The following is a 25,876-nucleotide window of genomic DNA, read 5'->3' on the forward strand; positions in this document are numbered from 1 at the left end:
AATTGATTGTAACAAATATGTAAAAGCTCTCAACTGAAGTGACCAACTGAACTAATCTGGCTGAGTGAGCAGGGCAAAGCTGAGTTTTAACTGATAAAGTTTTATATTATAGAAACAATAACACAGAATCAGTACACTGTCAAAAATTGTTATGTACACACAATATAAAGACTCTACACCAGCTACACCAAGTTTTTGAACCAAACCCAAATTTACATACATCAAGGCTAAAGACACAGTAAGGGAGCATTCAAATGGGAGGCAGGATGTACTCTTTACGTGTGGGTTAATGTGATTTAAGAGAATGTGAAAGAAACAGAACTATTTGATACTGACAAATACGATAATAATAGAAATGTGAATAATAGAAATAATAGAAATGTGAATAATATTTCTGTAACAAAAACACGAATAAAAGAAAAAAGTCAGAATACAATTCATTGTTTTGAAATACAGCCAAAACTAGATGTCTGCCATGTTGGATGAGTCACTTAAGAAGTTATTCCCCATGTTGACTGGTCAGCTATGGATGACATATGGTGCTTTTATCACAAACATTGATGGTGTTTCAACTTAACCGCAAGGTTTTGGAGTGCAAAGTGCATTGCGCTGGCTGAAAGAGCGCATTGCTTCACAGAAAACAATGAAAAGAAACATGTTTGAGAGACTTTGAAAAGGCAAGGTTGGAATATGGTCATGGAAAACTGAATTATGGCTGTTTTTGTACACAAACAGAGGACCTCAGGCAATTAAAAATGAAATGCAAGTAAAATGTAGTTTATTGCCACTTTCAAAGTAACTGTTTTCATGCAAGTTCTATGCTTGTAAATCCTAAATTTGTTTTTGTTTTTTTTTAGACTTCTTTTAGCAGAGGTTTCTCATCACAACAGAGCATTAGCTAAGTGATATGGTACGGCTGAGTGTTATGGTTTCTCCAACTGTACACCTACGCCAAGAACCATTTAGTAACCTTTATTTTTAAGAGCGTACATCCGATAACCTCATTACTGCATCCGGTCTTGTCTAACATCAAATATGGACCTGTTGCTGGGCCACCAGTTACTTCAGAGTTAAAGGTGATCTCCTTCCTTGGGGATAGCAGTTGCTCGGCCTGAGCTTGACACAGCTGTCTCTGAGTCCAGGCCCACACCAGGAGGGATCAGAATAGAAAAGGTCAAAGGAGACCTGTATTTAGGCTTGTAAAAGTTAAAACAGGTGTCAGTGACGGAGAGGCAGAATTTTGTCCCATGAGAAAAACACAGACATGAAAAGAAAGAAAATGATGACAGCAGGGCACTGAAGTGAGTAACAAAATCTTTTAGTAAATGCACATATTTAAACATAATAGAATTCATTTCTCCAAATAACAGTTTGCTTGCCAAACATTATTTACAAGCAGCAGTCATTTACATGTTATTAAATACATTGTATTTAATACATTCATACATAAGCACTTCACACTTGATCTGCATCAACAGAAAACAGTAACTGCTGCTAACAGAGCTGAACTGCAGCCTACCAAATGGTAATATGACAGGAAACGCCCTTCTGACCTTAGACAACCTGTCACCTCCTCTTCGACATGAAATGCACAGGGTGACAAAATGGGATGTGTGTGGCTTCAGTTGGTGTCAGCAGCAGCGTTGTAAAGGCTGCAGTGCCCCCAGAATGAATGTGTGACCAGCGAGTTCAGGGGCATGCAGAGGTAACTGGGTTCACTGGGTTAAAATGGGCAAATTCATGGAAAACTGACAAATGAAAAAACATGGCAAATCTTTTAATAACAATAAACATACAGTTGTATGCAAAAGTTAAACACCCCTGGTCAGATTACATTTTTATTTATTTTCCAAGTGAAAATAAGTTGACACATCCTCTACAGGGAGGAAACTTAAATAAAGCATTTTCTGTCAATTTTACTGCACAGTTTCTCTTTACTTGCTGAGTTTATTATACTGGAAAAAAACAAAATAAAAAAAATATAAAATGTGCAACTATTTAGGCCATGTTTTATGTTTTATTTTTTTTCCCCAATATGTTAAATACATACATATATATATATATATATATATATATATATATATATATGATGTAATACATTATGTGCATGTGGACATTATGTAAACAGGCACCAGACAAGACTACACAAAAATACTGCGACATGTATGACAGTTGAATGCAGACGTTTGAACATCTCTTGTCAAATTACTAAATAATAAATTATTATTTGCTGATTTTCAGAACGAAAATAAGTGTACATATCCTCTACAGAGAACACACTTAAACGTTGCATTTTTCTGCAATTTTAGTGCAGAATTTCTATTAGTATAAGGACATATAGTTCAACATATTGGGAAAAAAATAAAAAACATTAAATATGTCAAAACTTTTATGTGTTTTTCCCTAAAATGTTACATTCCGCAATACACGGTATGCAACAAAACATGTCATTTGACCAGGGGTGCCCAAACGTTTGCATATGACTGTATATACTCTACATTAATTACACTAATAAATTCACAGCATATTCAATTAAACATATTTGTAATGGGACATTTTCTCCTTTATTAAAGACTTCTAAAACTGGAACCAAATGCTTTAATTTTTCCAGCGCTCTCGCTCTTTGGTAGCTCATAGTGTAGCTCTCCTGAGACGAGGCGACAGCTGTGGAGTTAAGGTCACATGTCTGAGATCACGTGAACTAAGGTAACTGGGTGAAGCCTGTTGTCTTTCTTTATCTGTCTCTACAAATGTCAAGTCACTCAAGAAAGAAAAAATCTATAAATTAAGGTAAAAGTATAAATATCCTCCTGTTTCTGTGAAACATTTTCATGAAAAAAGTCATTTTTACATGAATCATCAAGAATAATCAAAGGCTCAAACATGCTACTAAAAATAAATAATGATACATTTTCCATTTTTTTAATGTTTGTGTGCGCTCCTAAATTACATAGCACAAAAAAATGTTAAAGAGCCTGAAATGGTAATAGTGAAATAGTATAACTCACTCTTTACTATTGTGCTGCTTTGTGCTTGTTTGAATGTTGTGTTTCTATATGTACCCAATTTCCATTTGCTCCCTCTCAGGCAGAGGAACACAGGAAACTGAAGCCAGTACTGCCAGCTATCAAGCTAAAGCTATTGTAAATAAAAATATTATGCCAAAAATGTTCAGAGATTATGTTAAAATTCTCATTCATGATAACGTAAGATGGGATGTAGATGAACTGTTTTTAAGCTTGCTGCCTTCTGTTGTACAAGACCATTTTGAACCCAAAGCTTGCTCCACAGAACTTTTGTAATCAGTGATATGCACAAGTAATGAACGAACAGAGAACACTGGCTCTAAACTATTGCAACCTGTATTAAAAACCTTACAAACCCAAAATGTTTTGTGTCACATATTCCCCCCAGAATATCACTGAGACCCTCTGGATTATGAGGTCATTCAGTAAGTGTTACAAATATTGCTACATGCAAACAGCAAACACCCACGCGCATTGAATTGACGTCACTTATTAATAAATTAAGTTTACTACTAAACATGAACACCATTATATAATAACACCAGCTACTGAAAATACGGGCCACTACTGATGAAATCACTTATACTACAACACTTGATGAGACTAGCTGGTTTGTGAGGTGTATTTTGGTGAAGTTGACAGTAATTTCAAAATTTAGAGGATCCAGTTATATTGGATATTCATTGGAAAAGTGTATATAGAACAAAATGTATTGGCTTTTGAATATTTTTGTTTTTGAATGGGTGTAAAAACAAACAAACAAACAAAAAACGCTTAGACCTCCAGTTCCTTATTTGGGTATACTGCCAACTACAAAATGAAAACATGTCCTCAGAGCTCCATGGAGGTCATTTTTCATACCAAATCTTACTTTAGATGCATAAAAATAAAAAGAAAATAAAAGATAAAAAAGAAAGACAAAAAGAACATTGGACTAGTGACAGAACAGAAACAGGCTAAAATATTATTTAAAAAGACTTATTGGCATTCATACGCCTATTGTTTTTTTTTTAATACACGTTTAAAAAAACAAACAAACAAAAAACCTTGGAAAACTGGGGAAGTCTTGTTCTTGGGGAAAACCATAGACTAGACGCTTGATTTACCCTAACCTCACCCCCTCACCCAGTGAGACAACAAATACAATTTACACAGTATATAACCAAAGATTGCCCTGTGATGGATTGGCGACCTGTCCAGGGTGTATCCCGCCTTCTGCCCAATGACAGCTGGGATAGGCTCCAGCACCCCACCGCGACCCAGAAGGATAAGCGGTTTAGATGACATATGTATGTAAAATATAAAATAACCAAAGATCTAACAAACCATTTTAAATTCTTATTTTCTTAATTTAAAATTGTATGTTTTAATTACTTTATTAAAAAATAAAGGGTAATGTTATAATAAAAAGCACTCAATTTGAAACCTCCCTGTCTTCTTTATTTGTAAACTGTTTTATCTTTTTGGCCCTCAGCCCACCACAAAGACTGCAAAAATGAAATTAGGCCCCTGAAATGTTTGGGCACCCCTGCTCTAGCCTGTTCCTTTAACAGTAAAAGAACAGGAGGGCAGCAGTAGCAGAGCAGGAGCAGGAGAACAGCAGCAGAGGACTGTGGGAGCGATTCTGAAACTCTCAACTCTGATTGGACCAATCCGCTTGTTTTCGAAATAGCAAGATGGCGGCGCCCATACAGACCTGAAGCCTCACGCTGTTAAGCGCTGAATAAACCGAGCGAAACTTTATTTCTCAGTTTAATCTAAAAGCCTTCTACCGCCTCATTCGCAGCATTTGGAGGGTTTAAAATGTATCCGGTGGTCTTTGGCAGTGCGAAATGATAGCTATCTTACGTATTAATAACAGCGCCGAACAGTGGCTGGATATAAGCCTGAAGTCAGAAGTATAACGCGTTAGTTTAGTTTAGATACAGGGGGAGCGAGGAGTCGTATTCCCGGCTGTTTGGTCTCCAGCGCCGCTGATGATTCTGAGCACGCTGAGGTGCGCGAGGGTGCTGCAGCTCACCCTTGCGGTCATCAAACCGGACGCTGTTGCTCATCCTCTCATTCTGGAGGTGAGGCGAGAGAAAAGGCCGTAAAATTAATATACGATGCGGCCGTAACCTCATGTGTGTGAAGAGAGAGAGAGAGCGAAAAAGAAGGATGTGAGCATCGCGCGTGCTTTGTTTTTGCAAAAAAGTGTTTGTACCTCTTTAAACAGCTGATCAGACGATGTCAGTTTTTCACGTCTTGAGCAAAGACAGCCTGCTTTTACTGCATGTGGGTGCAAAAAAGCCTGAGTTTACTGCACTGAACACCTTCTCTCTCTTTCTCTCTCTCTCTCTCTCTCTCTCTCTCTCTCTCTCTCTCTCTCTCTCTCTCTCTCTCTCTCTCTCTCTCTGTGATTGGCCGCCTTATCAGTTCTAATTAGTTATAATGTAAACTTCGTAGAGTAATACAAGTAAAAAAACGGTCGAACAGCCAGGGGCTTTTAATCAAAAATATAATTAAACAAAAAGCATAAATAAGAAAATATTTACACTTCTTATGAAACAATATCAAGAGCGTTAATATGAAGGTTTAGAGTTTGAATATTTTAATTTATGAATGTGAAATTTAGCTAGAAACAGCACTTAATTTATTTCATAATTTATATTTAAGTTGCTTTTAAAAATTTCCCCAAAAGGAGTGTTTTGTATGTTCTTTTTTTTTCTCTGTCACCTTTTACATTCTGTTTTGTGGGTGTGGACCCCAGCGGATTGATTCACAGCCTCTGTGTCAGATGGTCTCGGTCAATGGCCAAGAATCCACGCCCTGATTAAACTGAGGCTAATCAAATTCTCTGGTTAAATTAGAGGACGCCACACTTCATATTTTAAGAGCTTAAGAACGTACATTTCTTACATATTAATCACTTTAATTTACCCAGAGAATTAGATTAGCATTTTTTTGGGGTCATGGTATAGATTCCACCATTGACCAAGACTTGTCTGTTAGGCTTTAACTATAACGAGATAGAACTAAACAGGGGAAACTCAATGACTATTGTCAGTTTCAAAAATGTCAGTGTATCATATCACATAACATTATAAAAATACATTTATAGCTGTATTGCATCTTAGATGCAAAACATTTGAAGGCAGGTAGGTAATGTTAACGTTAATGTTAGCAAGCTAAATTAGACAACATTAGCTAGTTAACGTTAGCCTGCGCATCACACTAAATTCTCATTGCTAGCTACCTTATTGAATAAACCATTGAATGAAAACAATGACTGTTATTTAAAAATAAAGATTTACCATCTTATCATCCACACTAACTCCAGTAAGTGTTGGGAAAGCTGTTCCTTTCAGCTTGAGTCATCTGGCATATCTGGAGCTGTGTTGAGCCTGGTTTTCAAATGAGTAGGCAATAAATCACTTCACTTCAACGTCAGAAAGAAAATTGAGCCATTTTGATTTGATTTCGTTATTTGGAATAGAATGCAGAGAGTGACTATTTTCACTCATGCATCCAAAAACTGAGCATTTGTAAATCTCATAGGGGCTATAGCGTTACTCATGTAGAGCGATGTGGAGTGTGTGAAGTGTGTGAGGGTCAGTTAATTTCACAGGTCATGAATATGCAAGATAAGAATTAGATTCTGATTCTATAATGAATTATAATTCACTGTGGTCAATTAGTATTATCTGTAACCTTTAAGATCACATCAAATAAAGTGTAATTCCTAGTCAGAGGTTAGGGGGCAGTGTACAAGAAAATGAAAAATTTAGAGGTCATTTTATTCACTCTGCAGTGCCTAATAAATGTTGGACTGAAGCAGAAGTATAAAGGTAATCACATACTTCCTGCTAGTATAACATTTTGAGTAAGGAGGCAAAACACCTTTAAGTAATACTGCTGTTGTCTGTTTTTGTCATAATCAAGGAACCCAAGCACTGCATCCTTCTGCAACAGGCAGAAATCTTCACACAACTGATCAACAACAAATCTAGATATGTCTTTGCACAGTCTTTTAAAATATGGGTACTACTAGAAAAGATGGATAACTGTTTCAGCTGGCAAGCTAACCTGCAGCCTGTTTGCTGGTTATTTGGATATGATTATGTATACATCACTTTCTGATTGGCTTTTAAAAATGTGCTGCACGATTCCATGGAAACAGACTCTACACAGAGTAGTAAAATGAAGGGTAGGCAGACCGAGTACAATCAATTGGAACGTATTTTGTTTCGTCTCCTATAAACTGTACATGGAAATTGTCTGCTTTTTCTACATACTACATCTACATTTTCTACTAACAAAGAAGAAAATACATGCACACAGTTCATATTTTCCACAGTATGTCTGTAAGAACAGTGTGCTCAGTTGTCCGGGACAGCTGTACCAGTCATTTGTTATACTGTAATAGAATAAAAGCAGAAGTGATCTTCAAAAAAGTACAAATATACTGAGCACTATTGGTAGGGAAATAAATGCACACATAAAATAATGGAGAGGGGTTCAAAAGCTTAAGAACAAGTGAATGTACATGGTGCTCTCCATTAAGTTAAAAAGCCTTCATGCCTATGGACACACAATCTCTCAACGCGTTTCAGCATGAGCCTTCATCACCCTCCTTAATGAGGTCTCACACTGGAACACACTGGGAGCTTTTCTGTTCATTGCCATGCTACAGTAAAAGGCTTTCAATATGATAGAGAATGCCATGGATATACCTTTGTTCTTTATAACAAAAGGGAAATAGTGTCAAAGAGAATATTGGAATGGTCAGAAATGGTTCATAGCATATTAATTCAGCATATATTAAAAGTTTGCTTTTTTACACCTATTACTATATTCGAGAAGCTTGTCTGCGTAGTTTCGGCACTTGGAGCTCCACATATGTCTTTATCTTGTAGCAGACAATCATGTACTGAAAACTTGTGAAGCTGTCTCTAGGCTATTTCCATGAACATGAAGGAAGGCTATTAACACTCATCTCAGCCTCCCCCATTTCATTTCCGCAGTGTGCAGCTTCAAAGAGATAAAAGTGTCTTTAATTATCAAAGTTTAGTGGAGCGTTTGGACTGTGTTGCTCTAGCCAGCAGCCTTTGATCTGTGCAGGTGGATGCAGATGGAAATGAGCAGGACCAGCCTAACTGAGACAGTTCTGATATCCGTAGATTTAAAGTGGGCCTGTTTTGTTGTACATATAATTTTTAGGCTTTCTATGCAGTTTGAAATACCCTGAAAATGGTTAAACCTTAAGATTATAAATATTTAATTGATTGATTATATGATATTAAATTAAATTAAATCTCTTTCTTAAATTTAAACAGTGAAATCGTGCCATGCTTGCACCGCCTTAATAATTAGTTTGATAGAGAATTTAAACATTTTCATTTTGTTACTTTGACTAATAAGAATTGAATTTGAATGTTAAAACATTTCAACATGGATTAAAACATTATGAATCCTTCTCTGTTTTATATTTAAGGCTCTTCATCAGAAAATTCTAGAGAACAACTTCTTCATTGTCAGAAAGAAAGACTTGATGTGGAGAAGAAGTGATTCTGAGAGGTTTTATGCAGAACATGAAGGTACGTCTTTACTCTCATAGACTGTGGACAACATGCATTTCACATACATCACATTTTCACAATGTAAATATGTAAATGTTAAATAGTGTCCTGCTTAACTGTATTCAATACATATTGTATTCTAATAATTTATATTATTTTTAACATATTTAATTTCATTTTATTGATTATTGGTATTCACTGATGGACATGTTGATGAGACGCCACAAATCCACAAATATATCCACAAATATAATCAAACTAGATCTCCAGCAACCACATCAGCAGAATGTTTCTGACAAATAAAAATGAAATTAGTCTGTTCAGTGTGGCATGAGAAAAGCTATTGGTGTTTGTTTGTTTTACCACTGGAAGAAGATCATCATGTCCAAATCACAGTTAGGATTTTACTGAGAGTAACAAGAAAACCTGAAATGATTGCTGGCGTGTTTTTGAATGTTTTCACCAGAACACTAATACTAACCATTTTTGCTATGTGTCAGTAGGGCTGAGCGATATTGATAAAATCCAGTATCATGATATTTAAGCAATAGAACGAGGGGGAGTGTGTTATTGTGCATAATCACATTCAGTGGCAGGCATGAGCTGAAGGTGAACACTGTAGATAATCACAGCCGTGTTACCGTTCACAATAACACATGACCTTGAGCGTTCTATTACTTTAAAACAACAGTTCTTCAAAATAAAGAAAAAAGCAAAGCAAGGATGCCCCAAGCATTGTATCGGATGTGCTTTAAAATTGGCAATTCCCTACACCACAAATAGTAACCTGTAAAGTATTATACATTAATACTGTTTGCTGAATTGTGTTCTGTTCGGTTCTGGCTAATTCTGTTTAATTTGGTTGTGCTGAAAGTGGCAGTGGCAGGAATCTGGGCTACTGAGTACTAATGACGAATAGCCATTTTATTGATTATCCAAAACCACCAGTGAACCTACATGTGTCTTCTGAGATAATGGAAAAATAGTAGTAAATCTGAAAAAATATGTTTTCTTAGGAGACTGTTTTGCCCTACAACACTTCGCATGTTGCTTTCCGCCATGATTAGATTAAAAACAAATGTTTTAGGGGAAAATCTCAAAACTATTGTAAAACAATGTCTCAGGCATCAGGCAGCGTATTCTCAACCATTTCATATAGTAACTTTCTGTGATGGAGCTTTTAGAGGCATTGAAGTGTTCAGATGTGTGGTTCCTATTGTTCCTATCTGTGAACAATTCTGACTAAATTTCATGGAGCATTTCACGATAAACCACTTTCATTGACTTTGCTCGCATTTTAACCATTAAATTATGCAGAAAATTAAAAAAGGTGGAATTTCTCTTTAGGATCGTCTTACAAATTCAATACAGCAGCTTGTTGACAGTTTTGTTCTGTTTTCTTTTTCGAAAATGACACAAAAAAGAATCTTGCACAGTATTACAAATGTTCACCGGACAGAAAGCACATGCCCAGAAGGAATCAATTTTAACTGTTCTTTCAAAACAAACAAAAGCACCCAGTAAATGGATACATACACTAGACCAAGAGTAAAGCCCAAATAAAAAAATCAAAAAACAAACCTCTTGGCTACAGGGACAGCGCTAGGTACAGACTTTATTTCATGCGTTAACTATCAAATATATTGCTAAAAATATTGCTACAACGTGAAAACAATATGATAGTATTGCAATGTCATGGTATACCGATATAGATGATATACTGTATATAGCCCTATGTGTCTGTATTAGCTGTCATGTCCAGATGGCTTACCAGCCTATATTATTCAGATTCATGTGTTGATAAGAATGACAACAAAACGCTCCTCATGACTACAAAGTGACATCAGTGTCACTCACACTGTTTACTGCCTTCCGTGAGCATCTGTTTGTTCCTTGGAGAATTGATTGACAGTAACTGTCATTAGTTATAACAGATTGAAGAAGAGACAGCCATTTGTGTAATCTATGGTTTTGGATCAGCAGCTGAGTCATATCAGCACAGTTCAACAGACTCTAGATCCAACCTGATATTGAATCACCAGCTTTGGAAGATATTCGCCTCTAGGAGAAGCTGTGCTGCATCTCTTTGAAGTACAAATTTGTTGCTGCCTTGCTCCCCATGTCAGGTCATACTGGCAGGCTAACCGCTCACCTACCTGCAACCTTTCACTAACCTGTTTGTCTTTTGTAGGACGGTTCTTCTACCAGCGACTAGTTGAATTCATGTCGAGGTAAGTGTGAACCATCGTCTAATTATGATCTTATTTCTCACCAGCTCCTCACCCACAGTGCGGTCTACGGAATATTCCACTTCAGGGAGGGCAGTGTCGGGCAGCAGGGTTATGAAACTGGTGTCTTCTTTGGTTTGTATATTCTGTGCAAAAATAAATGAACTACTCACTAAGCATGTGGATTATTAAGAACATGAGAAAATGTGAGTGTATATTGTGAGATGTTTTTTTATTTTTTTTTTTGGAATATAAGATTGAAACTAATCTCTGCTTTCTGGTGGGGAGCCAAAATAGTCTTTGCTAATGGGGCTTGCTTTCAGTCTAGTTTAGCTTGCGAAAGCCGTGTTACCATGGCAGCCAGTCCTTTGGATGTCTTGTTGCCTGCGAAAACAAAGATGGAATATCAGGACACCACCTAATGGGACTTGCTGGACCAAACTGATAAAATTCAGTATCACAGTATTTACTGAATGTGTCACTGTATCACAGTATCAGATGATTACTGTACCAGATATTAGATGGAGTTTGCATTAATAACGTTAATGAACCTAATAAACCTGAAGTTATCAACATTAACCAAAAGAAACCACTTTTCCAGAAAGGAATAAAAAGTAATATTCTTCTCAACATTTGCATAAGATTGATTTAATCATGTGCTGCTATGACATGTAATGACTTCATTAAATACACATTTGCAATACAAAACACAATATTGTTGATCTTACATTTAATACGATGACTGGTAAAAGATCTTTTAGATATTCTGTAGTGTATGAATGGAATAGCCTGCTTGTTGAGTCCAGGGTATGACTAATGTTGATGGTAGGCTGTTAAAAAAAAAAATACCTCATTGATTTTAAATCTTTTTAACTATTTGAATGTGTGCACAATGTACGGATGCTGCCTGTTGATAACATAACATACACTGTCTTATGATCATTTTAAGATCCTATCTCTACATACAAATGCTTTATAGACAAATGATTTATAAACATGGATACCATGAGATTTACACCACTGTTTTGCATCACGGATACAAAATAGATTGTATGACAAATATATTGCTGAAAATATTGCTAATATTTGGTATGACTATTACTTTATACTTGTAGAGTATCGCCTAGTACCTAAACTCTAGTTTGTTTTGTGCTGCTTTGCAAGGTTATGCTCTTGGCTTTTCCCATTCAGTCATGTGTTTACTGCTTAAATTAAATAGACACATACATGAGGAGTTATGCTTTAGAGTTGCAGACTTGTTTGTGTTTTTATTCAAAGACTTGACATCTAGATCTACCTTTTTACTGGTAATGCGTTGTTACAGTCTACATTTCAGGGTTAAGATTGTACATACCTTGTTTCCACTACAGCGGTCCAATGAGAGCTTATATCCTGGCCAGAGAGGATGCTATTGCCCGCTGGCGGGAGTTGATGGGTCCAACAAAAGTGTATCGGGCGCGATACACCTCACCAAGCACCATTCGGGCCCAATATGGGCTCACTGACACCAGGAACACCACTCACGGTTCAGGTATTTCCAAACAAACAAACAGACAAACTTAAGACGTGACAAAGCAGCATGACAGATCAAAATCAGCAAATATCTGGACACAGTGTAAGTGCTGCATGTGAAATGTACTGACGGATATGCTGGTTTGACCCGTCTGTGAGTCGAAAATATCTATAATCTTGGACACCTTGGAATAAATGTATTAATGTATTATGGAAATTGTGCTTCACCATATTCAAAAGTCCATTATTTCAGCTCTATAGTTAGTTATAGGTCCAACTAAACAGTAGTGAACTAGAAAAGTTTCACTTAATGCCCCATTTTACTTTACTTCAAAAAATGTGGGACACTAATCCAACTGTACACGTCATGTTCCAACTATATCGTGCAGTGCTGCTCCTGAAAAACCACCATCCAACACACCTTTCTCAAAATCTCATTAACATTCTAAAGAGAATGCTACTTTAGAAAACTTCAGTGTTGAGTTGAATTAACCTTAAATTTGAGGATATTGTCTCTTGGTTATAAAAAAAAATGCGTGTGAAAAAGATTGCAGGTGCATTGAAAATCCAAAAATGAAGTGTGGAAAAATGAAAGAAACAGAAAGTGTTGAACACCTGCAAGAACAATTTCTTGCCTAGAAGACTTCAAGCTGTCATACAAAAGAACAGACACACAACAACATCCTTACCCAACTAAAATACTAGATACTAACTAAATACCCACATAAAGGAAGAGAACACAAATGTTTGTCCCACCAATGTTTGAATAAATTTACTCGCCTTTCAGTTAGTGATTGGGATCATTTTGAGTTTCTGTTTGTAAACCTGGTTGTAATTGCTAGTTGTTCACATTTTCTGATGGACATAGATGAATAAATTCACATACAGTTGTATGCAAAAGTTATCCCCCCAGTCAAATTACATACTTTGTTAATTTTCTAAGTGAAAATACGTGAACACATTCTCAACAGAGAACACCTTTGTCTGCAAATTTAGTGCAAATTTTATTTGCTTTTATCATTTAGAAAAAAAAAACAAAACATAAAATATGCCATAACTTTTGCACCAGATGTATTTTGTTTTTTTTCCCATGTTAAATTTATTATAAGCTGTAATTGTGCATTAAACTGTGCAGAAGTGTGTGTTAACTTACTTTTACTTAGAAAATCAACAAAGCATGGAATTTGAGTGGGGCGTTCAAACTTTTGTGCACAACTATAGGAGCATTTATACACATTTCATTTGGCACTTTTCATTGAACATGCAGACAGACTTAGATTAGAGAGGGCAGACAAAGCAACGATGTGTCAGTATGTGTTCAGTTTTAAAGTACCGTGTAATAAATACACACTGTATTGCATTTTAATTGGTCTTTTTAAATGCGTTTAATCTCTTGTAATGAAACTATGAATCCCTTTAATCCTTTAGTTTTATTATACTCTTTCTTATGCAACAAGATGAACTTAAACAAACTGCTGCTTCATTATTAGAATCAGCTTGTGTATTCACTGTCAGATAGTCATAATATGAGAGATGCTGTTTGCTGAAAACATAAAGCCTCCCCCCAGGCCTTCTCAAATATTGAGTACGATGAGGCAGCAGTGGTCTGTGTTCTTGCTTTTTTCAACAAGCTACGAATTGATTTTCCAAAGGACCAATAGTCTGCAGTTTATACACTGTTCACTGAACAATTTCTTGCACACGGGTGTTAATAGGATAGGCAACCCTCTCACAGGCTGCAAAATGCAAGTTTGCGCAGATTAGACATGGCCATGGGATTGTTTATTTATTTGTTTAAAGATATTGACTGTGTTTCTTGTAATCTGTTGCCTGTGAGTAATGCTGACAGCAGCACTACTTTTGCTCGTCTCTCTGCTTTTCAGCTTGGCTAATTAAAGATGACTTGTGCTCCGACAGATTCAGAGGAGTCAGCCCAGAGAGAGATTGCCTTCTTCTTTCCGGAATTCAGCATCGAGCAGTGGCTGGAGAAAGAGGAGCCATGCTTAAGGGCGGGGCATATGGAGTATGATCAGCAGAGACAAATCCATAACCCACTAAAACATACTTGACTATCCCGCTGCCTTGACCAAAGACTGAACGAATGGCCATAAAGACCCAAGTGCTTTTCTTGTTCCCCGTTAATGTGTTACTGTTTGTCACATTGCTGTGCCGTCATCTCGGATTCATGTGAGCACTCACACACTTTTGCTATTACATTTTTAGATGTGGTGTGTCATTTGTCGTCTTCACTGATTGTCCAGAACACCTTGTTCTTAGCTAAACCAGAATCAGTGTGGAAAAGAACTTAATGATCATAATGGTCCAGTGGAGTTTTCTGTTATGCATTCTAAACAAAACAGCACAGTCATTAAACGGGCAGTTAAACACTGGCCCTTATTCATCAATGTTGCATATGATCGAATCTGATTGTGCAATAAGCGCATACAAATTTTACTGAAAGTTTTTCGATTTTATCCATGTTATCTTTGGTGTATCTGTGCGATTAAACTCACGTCTGTTATGAGTTTGAGTAAATTTGGGTGTAATACTTTAACAACTAGTTAACTGACCAAACCATAATCATTTCATCCGTAATACCAATAAAAGGGAAAATAAAATAGAAAATAACAAAAATACTACTGATTTGTGCACTATAATCCAGTACAAAAATGGATGCACTTATTTTATATGCACGGCTATAAAAAAAATTGCAAATATTTTGTTTGTTATTTTAGGAAAATAATCAGATTATTTTATCATCTAGTTTTATTTATTTTACATTCATTCTTTCCAGTTCCTGTAATTTTTACACTATAAACTTTGGTCAGTAAGGAGAGCAGTGCACTCACTGCTCCACCTCTAACTCCACCTACGAGCATAGCCATTGTCCCTTCGAGCTGCTGAATGCTGTCGTTTTATTGGCTCCCTATCAAAGCATCTACATGAATTAGGGTGTGCTTCATGTAAATGTTATTTAAATGAGGTGCTGGTGGCACTTGATTTCACGCACTGCAAGCATGCTCAAACCTCTGCTTGTTTCCATATGGTAGGAAGAGTAGAGGTGCAGAGTAGATTGTACATCATTGAAGACTGCCCTCTTTCTATTTATTTATTCATCTGCCTTTTTGATGAGTAAGAGAGTCAGTGTCCCTTGCCTTTGTATATACAGTTGTGTTTTTAACCCATCAAAAATCTCTATTCTGACCATTTTCATTTAAACAATACAATTTCATTTTAACAATTGGAGACTCATGAGGTGGAATCTGATTCAGTTTCTTTTTTATTGGACAAATTAGACTTGTTTGTGTTCAGTTTTAAAGTACCGTGTAATAAATACACACTGTATTGCATTTTAATTGGTCTTTTTAAATGCGTTTAATCTCTTGTAATGAAACTATGAATCCCTTTAATCCTTTAGTTTTATTATACTCTTTCTTATGCAACAAGATGAACTTAAACAAACCGCTGCTTCATTATTAGAATCAGCTTGTGTATTCACTGTCAGATAGTCATAATATGAGAGATGCTGTTTGCTGAAAACAGCACAATTGGAGACTCATGAGGTGGAATCTGATTCAGTTTCTTTTTTATTGGACAAATTAGACTTGTTTAATTTGTTTTACTTAACACATAAATTCATTTGAATAGACAGAAACACCTTCTTTGACCAACTGTAAAGTTCTGACATGAAATCATTGTAAAAGATAGACCGTATTCTATAGATGGTTCCATTTGTAGCATTGAATATTAGGTCACTTCATACACAATCAGCAAGTTACTGACAGACGCATGCCGGATTTATGGGAGGCTAGATAACTTGTTTTAAGGCTTTTAGACAAACATCTTTTCACTCTGAGCTGGTCAAAGCACATGATCTCATCTGTAATAAACACAGCAAAAAGGACTACTGAGAACACACAACACAAACCTTTGGATCTCATTAACACAACATTTAAAACAAAAATTTCAACTTAGAAAACTTAAGCATTGAACATTAAGTTAAAAAATAGAATTTCTGTTTAACAGCATTTATGAATGAAGTGAGCACAGCATGGTGCTATAATGTTCTGACAGAAGTCATGAATAGTCACTGTTGTTGTTTTGGTTTGATTCATACATCCCTCATTAAGATAGCTTTTGCCCTTTTGGCAAAAGTGAAAACATTGTCAAAACATCAAGAGGTACTCTAGTTTAAGAGGATACACCCACATACAGTGCTGCATAAAAGTCATCACCCTTCATTTATATAATTTCCGGTCAAAACGGTTATTAAGTACAAGTTATTCATTGTTCAGGAGATTAGATGAAGTTCACTTGCATAAAGAAGGGGAAACTCGAAGTAAAATAACTGAAAAAACAGGAGTTTTTCTCCAAACTTAGAGTTCAAAATATAATTAAAAGACTGGGATTTCCTAAGAATGATGTAAGACCTGGTAGACCACCAAAACTGTCACCATCAGATAAACAGTACTTAACGCTTTCATCTTTGAGAGAGAGGAGAAAATCAAGCTCCACTCTTACTTAAGATCTGAAAAAATCCACAGGTGTTTCTCTCTGTCCATCCTTCCACTGTGAGAAGCCTGAGTCTGAGTCTGAAAGGATGTGTAGCTGTCAAAAAGCCATTACTGAGAAAAGGAAATAGCTTGCAAATCAACCAAAGAAGCTGCTGGTGTTCTCAGAACAAAGGACTGACCACCCCAAAGTCCAGACCTCAACATTATTTGTTTGGAATTACTTGGATTGTAAGAAGCAGAACAAGCAACCAACTACTAAGACTGAACTTTGGAGCTGTGGAACAGTATCCCCGTATATTCCTTTGAAAAATTGAAAGCAAGAGAATAAAGCTGTAATAAAGAGAATGAGTGAACGCACTAAATGATATTTAACTCTGGAGGCTTCTGTTTAATTTTCTGTTAAATGTTCACTCTTTTCTAATGCTAAAAAATGAGTAAGTTTTGACTGGAAATTAAATACATGAAAGTTTCTGACTTTAGCGCAGTACTAAACTTCAGGTGCAAAATGTGTTCGTCAGTTAAAATAATGATGCAGTTAAAAAAATAAATAAATTTACACAATTTCCCCCTTTCCTGAATGTAGTTGATCAGCCAAGACCTGTTTGGTTTCTAATGCTTCTTTTTTCATTTTGCTCTGGAGGCTAATGTAGCTAAAAGGTAATAGATGTCTGTTGCCCAAAATCATTTTTGGCTTCTTTTATATTACCCTTGTTGCTTCAGTGCAGAAGTAAATAATTAAACTTCCAACAAACAAGTCTTGACTAATCGACTACAACTGGGGTAAGGGGAAAATTATGTAAATGAGATTTTTTGTCAAACCATTCCTTTTTGCAAATGTATGCATCATAAATTTGAAGTGGATTTAGAGGTCTTCAGGTATATTCTTTTGATTGTCCCATATGTACCCTGTTTTGTAAACCTTTATAAAACGGTGGCATTTACAACATCCTTATCAAACTATTTTAAATCAGAGTCAGCTACCACTGTTACAGTAAAGAAGTAGCAATGTATAAGGATGCATAAAAGCACACATAAATTGGTGTAAATTAGCGAAAATGTGAATTACAAGATAAACCTTCTGACCACCAAAATGTAAAGTTTTCTAATAAAGTCTCTCAGTTGAGACTACATTGCCAATCACAGGCCTGATGTACTTCCTTAGAATTGAGTTCAGACCTGCCTTCTGTTCTTCTTTGGTCCATGGTGCCTATTGTTCATCACAGTTTTCACAAGGCAGAAGACCTACAGATGTCAGCCCACATGAACTGCTGTCTCGGTTATCGTTCTCATTTCAGAACAGAGTCTACTGCAGCTTCCTTCAAGCTATCCCGAGGTTTCATGACCTCGCAGGTGGTGTGAGACTTCTCCTTGATCTTTCCACTCTTGTCCACTTGACGAATGCTCTGAGTTACAGTGATGGTTACCTGCTTGGTAGACATTCGGTTGTCTTGCCACTTGGTCTAAGAGTGAGAACAAAGAAAGACAAACATTGGAATCCATAGAAGAACTTTTTCAGTCCTTTCCGAGACAGAATATGTTCTTGTTCATGTACCATCAAAGACTTTTGAAGTCACCACTTATTTTATGTACTCTAGTGCAGTATGTGCAAGTCAGAGATCACCCTTCATTTAGTATATTTCCAGTCAAAACGCCATGAAGTACAGCCCACACATTTTTCAGGCAGTATATCTGAGATTAGATATAAAATAATCTGCTTGTGTAAGGAAGGGGAAAGTCAAAGGAAAATAAGTGAAAAAACAGGAGTTTCCAAAAAGTAATGATAAAATTATAAAGAAAAGAGGGCTTTAATAACCATGCAAGACCTGGTGGACCACCAAAACTCACAGCTGTTTCTGTCCATCCTTCCAGTGTGAGGAGACAACTTAACACTATGAGTCTGAAAGGATGTGTAGCTGTCAAGAAGATGTTACTGAGAAAAGAAAATAGAAAAAAAATTCACAGATCAAACAAAAAGCTGCTGGCTGCCTGATACCAAAACAATAGACTGACCACCCAGAGTCCAGATCTCAACATCACTGAATGAGTTTCAGAATACTTGGATTGTGAGATGCAGAAAATACAACCAACTTCTAAGACTAAACTTTGGAGGTACTGAAAAATATCCCTGCATATTTCTTTGAAAAACTGAAAGCAAGTCTCCTGAAAAGAATGGAAGCTGTAATAAAGGCAAAAAGTGGACATATTAAATACTGAAAAATATGATATGATATTTAGTTTTTGAGACTTCTGTGCATTTTTTGTTTAATGTGTTACTAGTGTTTATTTCTTTTATGCTGAAATATGAGTATCTTGTACTTAATGGTCATTTTGACTGAAAATTAAATAAATAAAGGGTGGTCTCTGACTTTTGTACAGCATATAGAATCAGTATATAGATTCTGGGCCCTCCTTATAAATGAATATTCAGAAAGCACACTGTATATTTAGAAAGGGATGCACTGAATTTACTTGATCCAAATGGTTCATTTCCACACAAATTATATTGTTTCAACACAGTTTCGTCTTTCATTTAGCTTACTTTTGGCAGCAATTGTGTTAATGTAATACACCATACGTCTAAAAGTATCTAGACACACTTTCTAATTAGTGAGTTCAGTTACTTTAAGTGGGTTACTTTGTACCCATTGCAGACACAGGTGATCAATTGTGCACACACAGCCTGTTTCATCTCCTTAGAAAAGCATTGCCAAAAGAACAGGATGTTTCTGAGCCACAGGTCACCATGTCCACTGCCAAGCATATAAAGACCCCCCAGCCTTGGGCAGTAGAATAGTGAAAATGGGGTGGGTGGGAGGTGCCGACACACCATCCAGTACCTTTGGGATGAGTCAGAGTGACATTTGTGATCCAGAACTAATCACTCAACATCAGTAACTGACCTCACTAATGCTCTTAAGACTGAATGCAATCAAATCCTCACAGCAATGTTCCAACACTTAGTGTAAAGCCTTCTCAGAAGAGTAGAGGCTATGACTGCAGCAAAGGGGTGCAAACTCTCTAATAAAACCCTTGATTTCAGAAGAAACACTGGATGAGCAGGACATTTGCATCAAATAAATATTAAATATGATGTTGCTACTTTTTGACTGGAATGTGCAAAGTGAAGATTCTTACAATCTCCTCAGTGCATAAGACACTTCTCCTCTGCACTGTGGTGCCAGGAGAGGACAATCCTTCTTGGTCTTGGGAGGTTAATTCTGAAGGAGGACCACCAGCTTTGACATCATTGAGACCAGCCTCGGACATGGCAGAACACACCTTCAGATAGGCCTGAGCAGGAGCTGGCAGGCCGTCGTCAAAGATATCTGTCAGTGCAGATAGAGGTGAACAAAAGATAAAAGTAAGGATGGCTGCTCATACACTTGGTGAGTGTTAGAGCCAAGATCTACCAAAGATCTATCTGTTTTGTAAAGGCAACTGAATGGTTATAACTTTGAGCTTTAGTTAAGCTGTACACACTAGTCAGATAGGAGGTGGATGATTCACATACTCTAAAAATACAGTAAGCTGTACTTTAAGCTTTTGTGGTAGACTATGCTTTGTTATGTATTACATAAAGATAAAGCCAAAGCTGTAATACTGACATCTACATGCCTATTTAGTGAAATCCATTAGCCTGGAAAGTAATGGTGAAGAATAAAAGTGAATGTTAGAAATGAACTAGGCAGATATTTTACTTTGCACTGCTCAGCATCAAGGCTTCCCCATCCTTTCCTTGTAAGTTGTTCACGCATTTCATCTGGGCCTGTTACCATTCAAGTATTTCATTCATTGTGTTTGCCTTGTCACAGTAATTATTCTGGTTTTGAAGATAAGGAGCTCTTATTGTGTAGACCATCCTCATGTAGTGAGCTGCAGTAGGGATGAAGCCATCTCCATGGCAACAGAAGCCTAGTGGAATCACTTGCTCACCAATACTGGTATCTTGGCACTCTCCACTGTCATGGCACTGCACTATTTTGGTGAAAATGTAGGAGGTGGTCAATATATCAAGGCCTACAGACTACAAACAGAGGGCCATGATGTGCTGCAGAATTATTTACATGCCAACTCATGCCATGTGTTTGTCAAAAATGGGCATAAGCCAAATAGCCTACAGATGTTTTCTAAGATTTCCAAGCTTTTCTCACCAGGATTGGCCATTTTCTCAGATGCAAAGCCAACCTCTGAGGAGTTCTCTGAGGGAATGCTGTGGATCGAGGACAGGGGTATGTCTGCATCTGTGCTGGTCAGCCATGTGGATTCCGTCTCTTTTGTCCAGCTTTCCAAGTAACGTGGTTCCAAAGCATCCGTCCTAGAACCTCCACAACCCATGGTTCCTCAGAGAATGCTAGCAGTGGCGCTCAGTGGGCTGGACTCTGCATTGTTGTATTCTTATTTTATCTTGATATCAAGATGTTCTAGGAAAACTCCTTGCTTTGAACAGCAGCATCATCTGTATTCATATATCAGCTTCTTGTTTAAGGTCTCATTCATTTTTAAGTCCTGTCTTTAACCCTTTTTGGTCTGAGACACTGTTGGGCTTCAACATTCCTGATTTGCAGCTGTCCATTGATCACATGGGCATGTCAACGGAAACACTGAAGCATATTTCTGTGGAAGATACAAAGCAGTGTTAGATACACTTACAGTGGCTTTACTCAATGTCAACAGTGATGTAAAAGCCTTCTATGTTAAATGGGAATTCAACTGATCTTGCAAAATTTCGGGATACTTCAATCATTGAGATGTAAACAAAGTGGTTCAGAATGGTTTAATATGAAATGGTACATTTTAACTTGCTGACTCAAATTTCTTTGCAATGGTGGTGATTGGAAACAGGGGTCGCAATGTCTACAATGCAAATATAGCCATTTCATTTACTATCCAAAATGACCAAGTTTTCTTTGGGTTTTTTAGTTTTAGTCTTAGGGCAAAACCTGATCTCTATTGTAAAAACTATTGTAAAAAATATCTCAGGCATCAGGCAACATATTCATATTCACAATAATTGAAAACATTTGCACGATACATAATATGTACAGTGATATTTCTTTTAGTTTGACTAGTTAGAACAGACATAAAAAGAACCAGCAATGTTGCTTTTTAAAAATTGCAACACAAACTATGAATATAATGATTTTTATTCAATGTTTCACATGTTGCACTGCACTCAATCTAATTATACAGGCCTAATTATGCTTTCTTTGTAATGACATACGAAGTTGGCCAGTGTTCTTTAAGTACTGATGATATCCACGATATGCTCAGAAAAGCATATTGTGATGTAATTTATCACAATAATGATAAAATATTGTCATATTGCCCACCCCTAGCTTTTTGTGAGGAAGCTTTAGAGGCATTAAACACTTGGACGTCTGGTTCCCATCACCATCATTGTGAACAATCCTAAACAGGCAAGTTTCTATAGAATGAAGCATTTCACACCAAACCATCCCTGAATTATTTTGTTTACATCTCTACTGTCTAATTTTATAGAAATGTTTGAAAAATCGTTGGAATTCCTCTTTAAGTATAAACAGAAGATTCCATCAGGACACATATTTAGAGCTATGACAAAACATCGAAATGAATTTTGGAGAGAGAATGGCATAAACTAAACACGATGTATCTTCAGACTATATACTCCTTATTATTCACTGTGAAACAACAGAAAATGTCCCTATGCTGTCCAAAGAGCAGGTCTGCGTTCAAAGCAGCCATTCAGAGTTGAGAGCAGCACTGAGATCTCCAAATTCAGTTTAATGAGCTCGAGACATTTACAGCCTATTAATCATTTAATCATCCCCCATTGATAATCAGAGCTGTCTGTAATACAGTGAACTGGAGATCAGCTAAGCGCCACAGTCAGAATCCGGCATCACATCCACATAACATCACCGTGAAGAAGGAGCGAGTGTTTGTTTTCTGCACGTCCGAGTCGAACAATAATTCATACGCGGCCGAATGATCCACTCAGTAAAGCCGATCTGTTCAGGGTGTCGACACCTCGGGACGCTGATATTCCAGCGGTAAATCAACCGGATTTAACATTAACCCTGGAATGTCACGGGATGGAAAACGCGTAGCGCTTTTAAATGACTACTCACTGTGATTTGTGGGCCTTTTCGCTTGTTTTGCTGCTTTAATCCTGAATCACAGCGGTGAGAATGAACAGCAGCCCAGCAGCAGCACGGAGGCTGACACTCCCCCTTCAGTCAGTGCGCGGGGAAGCCTCTCTCTCTCTCTCTCTCTCTCTCTCTCTGTCTCTTTGACAGACATACAGTGCCTTGTAAGCAATGCACCCCTACAAGGAATACAAGTATTGGGAATGTATTCAGAATACAGAAATTGAGTATTTGTATTCACTTCTAGATACATTTTGTAAAGACTGTATTCAAAATACAGTTGCTTTTTACATTTTAGCAGAATACTAAGAATGTTTAGCACTAAATAAAAAAAAATGGTTTTAAAAACAATTTAAAACCATTGACCAATTGTCCTTGCGCACAGGGGAACTTGACCTCCGCATTTAACCCATCCATGCAGTGAAACACCCATATGAGCACACTCTATTAAACACTAAGTCACTAACCACAGGCTTCACCCTCACTGTGACCACCAACCCACACTAACTAAATCCACTCCCCGATAATAAACACCTCTAGAGGCCAGCATTAGCCAGTATAGGGTCACTATAATATACTCTATGAAAAAGAAACACTATCAATGCTTGTTTATGAACTATTTTAGAATCAGTGCACAAATGTAGCATGCATGCTTGTTCCTGCTAAAGCCTGAGTAGACTGATAAATCATTGTGATGAGCCAGGCATTAATCTCAGGGTTGCTGAGCTCTGTGTAAATGATAAATCAGTGTAATGAATCAGTCATTAATCTTAGTGTTACTGAGCTCCTTTAAAGAAATGATCATACTAGTAATTTTCTCAGTACTGGACATGTTTGCAAATGATATGTTTGTACTGTACTTCTGCTCGGGGGAATGTGGGAGCAGCAGTAGACTGGATGAGGTGGTGAGAGAGAGAGAAAAGTTACAAGTTTAATTTTAAATGATCGGAGTTTTTATTGAAATGCATTAACAAGATGAAAAACATGAAGAAAAATGCCAACCAGTAACAGCAAGGAACAGAATGGAAAAAATATATATCTTTTTCCCATCTGCCTTACAAAGACGCATGGTAAATGTATTCTGAATGTATTCTGAATACATTAGTTTTTTTCTGTATTGTAACTGAATACATTATTAAACACGTTTAGGGCAGTGTATTCCATATTTAGCCATCACTTTTTTTTCAAGGTAGTTTGCCTCACCTTGCATTTAGGCCTAACGTTGAACAAGCAGAGTTATTTTTTCATGAAACACTTAAATTACATTTCAATGATTTTTCAGAATTTCCAAATAATTCAGAGGTAGAGATGTAAACAAAGTCATTCAGAGTGGTGTGATGTGAAATAATTTGTTGCAGAGAAACTTTTGGGCTCAGTGGTGGTGATCAGAACTATGGGTTGCGAAGTCTACAATGCAAATCCAGCCATTTTATTTACTATTCAAAACAATCAATGAACCTTTATGTGTCCTCTGAGCTTTTTATGTAATGTTGATATTAATTAAAAAAGTCACGTGAAAACAAAAGTTTTCTTTGGGGTCTATTTTGCCTCACACCACCCTGTAGGTACCTCTTTACCCTAAACAGAATTTAAAAAATATATTTTCAAATCAAATCTTTCTCTCAGTCCTATCATAAAACAATGCCTCAGCCATCAGGCAGCAAATTTGTTGCCATTTAGTGTAAAAACCTGACCATTGAACTCTTTGGACATCTGGTTCCTATCGCCACCACTGTGAACAATTCTGACTCAGTAAGTTTCTCCAAAACAGCAATTTACATCAAACCACTCTGACTTTTTTACATCTTATAGAATGAATTTTGCAGAACTTTGAAAAATCGGTGGAATGCCAATTTGTACAAATAACATTTATTTAACCCCCTAATGTACTGTTGCTTTAGAGCCTTGCTTTACCTTACTTTTTGGAGTGCCAGAGACCCCTAAAGCTGTAAGTGTAAAAATAATGACATTTTCAGAATGAATATATTGTTACTTTTTGTAACCAGAAAATAACAGAGGCCTGTGTGTGCATTTGAGAAATGTAAAATCATAAAACATTACAAAAAACTTGTGTTAAATTAACCAAAAAAGATAAATAAAGAGCTATATTTTTGTCTCCTCTGACCTTAGAACCCAGTTCTGGTGAAAGGTCTAGTAGTGTCTAGCGATCTCCAAGTGCTTACATTTGCAGTCAGTTGTAAGAAGGCTTTGTTCCAACAGGCTTTTGAATACTTTGTTGGCACAGAGGCTTGGTGACCCCTGAATCCCACCATCATCTGCAAATCTCCAACTGTGATTCATGGAGAAATTTTGGCCTCTCTAACCATCCTCCTCACTGAGTGGAGTCAAAATACGCTTGTGTCCTCTTCTGGGCAGGTTCATTACAGCTCTGATTGTTTAAAACTTTTTAATTATTGACCTAACAGTGGGTATGGGCATTATCAGACAGCTCATTTGTGTAGTCTCTAATCTTCTTCATGTTGATGAATGAAGGGAATTTGACCTTTATGTCACCTCAAATTTTAACTCCAGTGAAACAGGAAGACATGGATGACTGCCTATGAGTTCCTGAACACTCAGAATGTTTTACTCAGGTGGGCCTCATACTGAACACTCAGAATGTCTTACTCAGGTGGGCCTCATTTGAACACACAGTATATTTTACTTAGGTGGGCCTCACACTGACCACTCAGTATGTTTAACTCAGGTGCCTCATACCAAGCACTCAGTATGTTTTACTCACGTGGGCCTAAAAAGGTTAAATATAGATGGGATCACATTTCAGTAAAATTTTGTTCAGAAGAATTTCTAGGGGTGCCAATGACTTCACTCTCAGAAAAAAAAACAAAAAAAACAAAAACAAAACAACAACTGTAGATTCCAAAACATCCCCAATCAGCAGCCAAAGTA

General features: G+C 36.8%; 2 protein-coding genes across 2 annotated transcripts; one reads left to right on the forward strand and one right to left on the reverse strand.

The window, feature by feature from the left end:
- The first annotated feature begins 4,689 nt into the window (after positions 1-4,689).
- Positions 4,690-15,087, forward strand: nme6 (NME/NM23 nucleoside diphosphate kinase 6). Its single transcript, XM_036581685.1, has 5 exons — positions 4,690-5,095; positions 8,500-8,602; positions 10,776-10,815; positions 12,183-12,343; positions 14,242-15,087. The coding sequence occupies exons 1-5, from the start codon at positions 5,003-5,005 to the stop codon at positions 14,391-14,393; spliced, it is 549 nt and encodes a 182-aa protein (XP_036437578.1). The 5' UTR covers positions 4,690-5,002; the 3' UTR covers positions 14,394-15,087.
- Positions 15,088-17,494: 2,407 nt separating this feature from the next.
- baalcb (BAALC binder of MAP3K1 and KLF4 b) lies at positions 17,495-21,173 on the reverse strand. The gene is made up of 3 exons (XM_036582668.1): positions 20,990-21,173; positions 19,974-20,164; positions 17,495-18,298 (listed from the first exon to the last, which is right to left on the reverse strand). The coding sequence occupies exons 1-3, from the start codon at positions 21,171-21,173 to the stop codon at positions 18,125-18,127; spliced, it is 549 nt and encodes a 182-aa protein (XP_036438561.1). The 3' UTR covers positions 17,495-18,124.
- Positions 21,174-25,876: the final 4,703 nt, after the last annotated feature.

The sequence above is a fragment of the Colossoma macropomum genome, unplaced genomic scaffold (assembly GCF_904425465.1).
Source record: "Colossoma macropomum unplaced genomic scaffold, Colossoma_macropomum, whole genome shotgun sequence".
Lineage (NCBI taxonomy): Eukaryota > Metazoa > Chordata > Actinopteri > Characiformes > Serrasalmidae > Colossoma > Colossoma macropomum.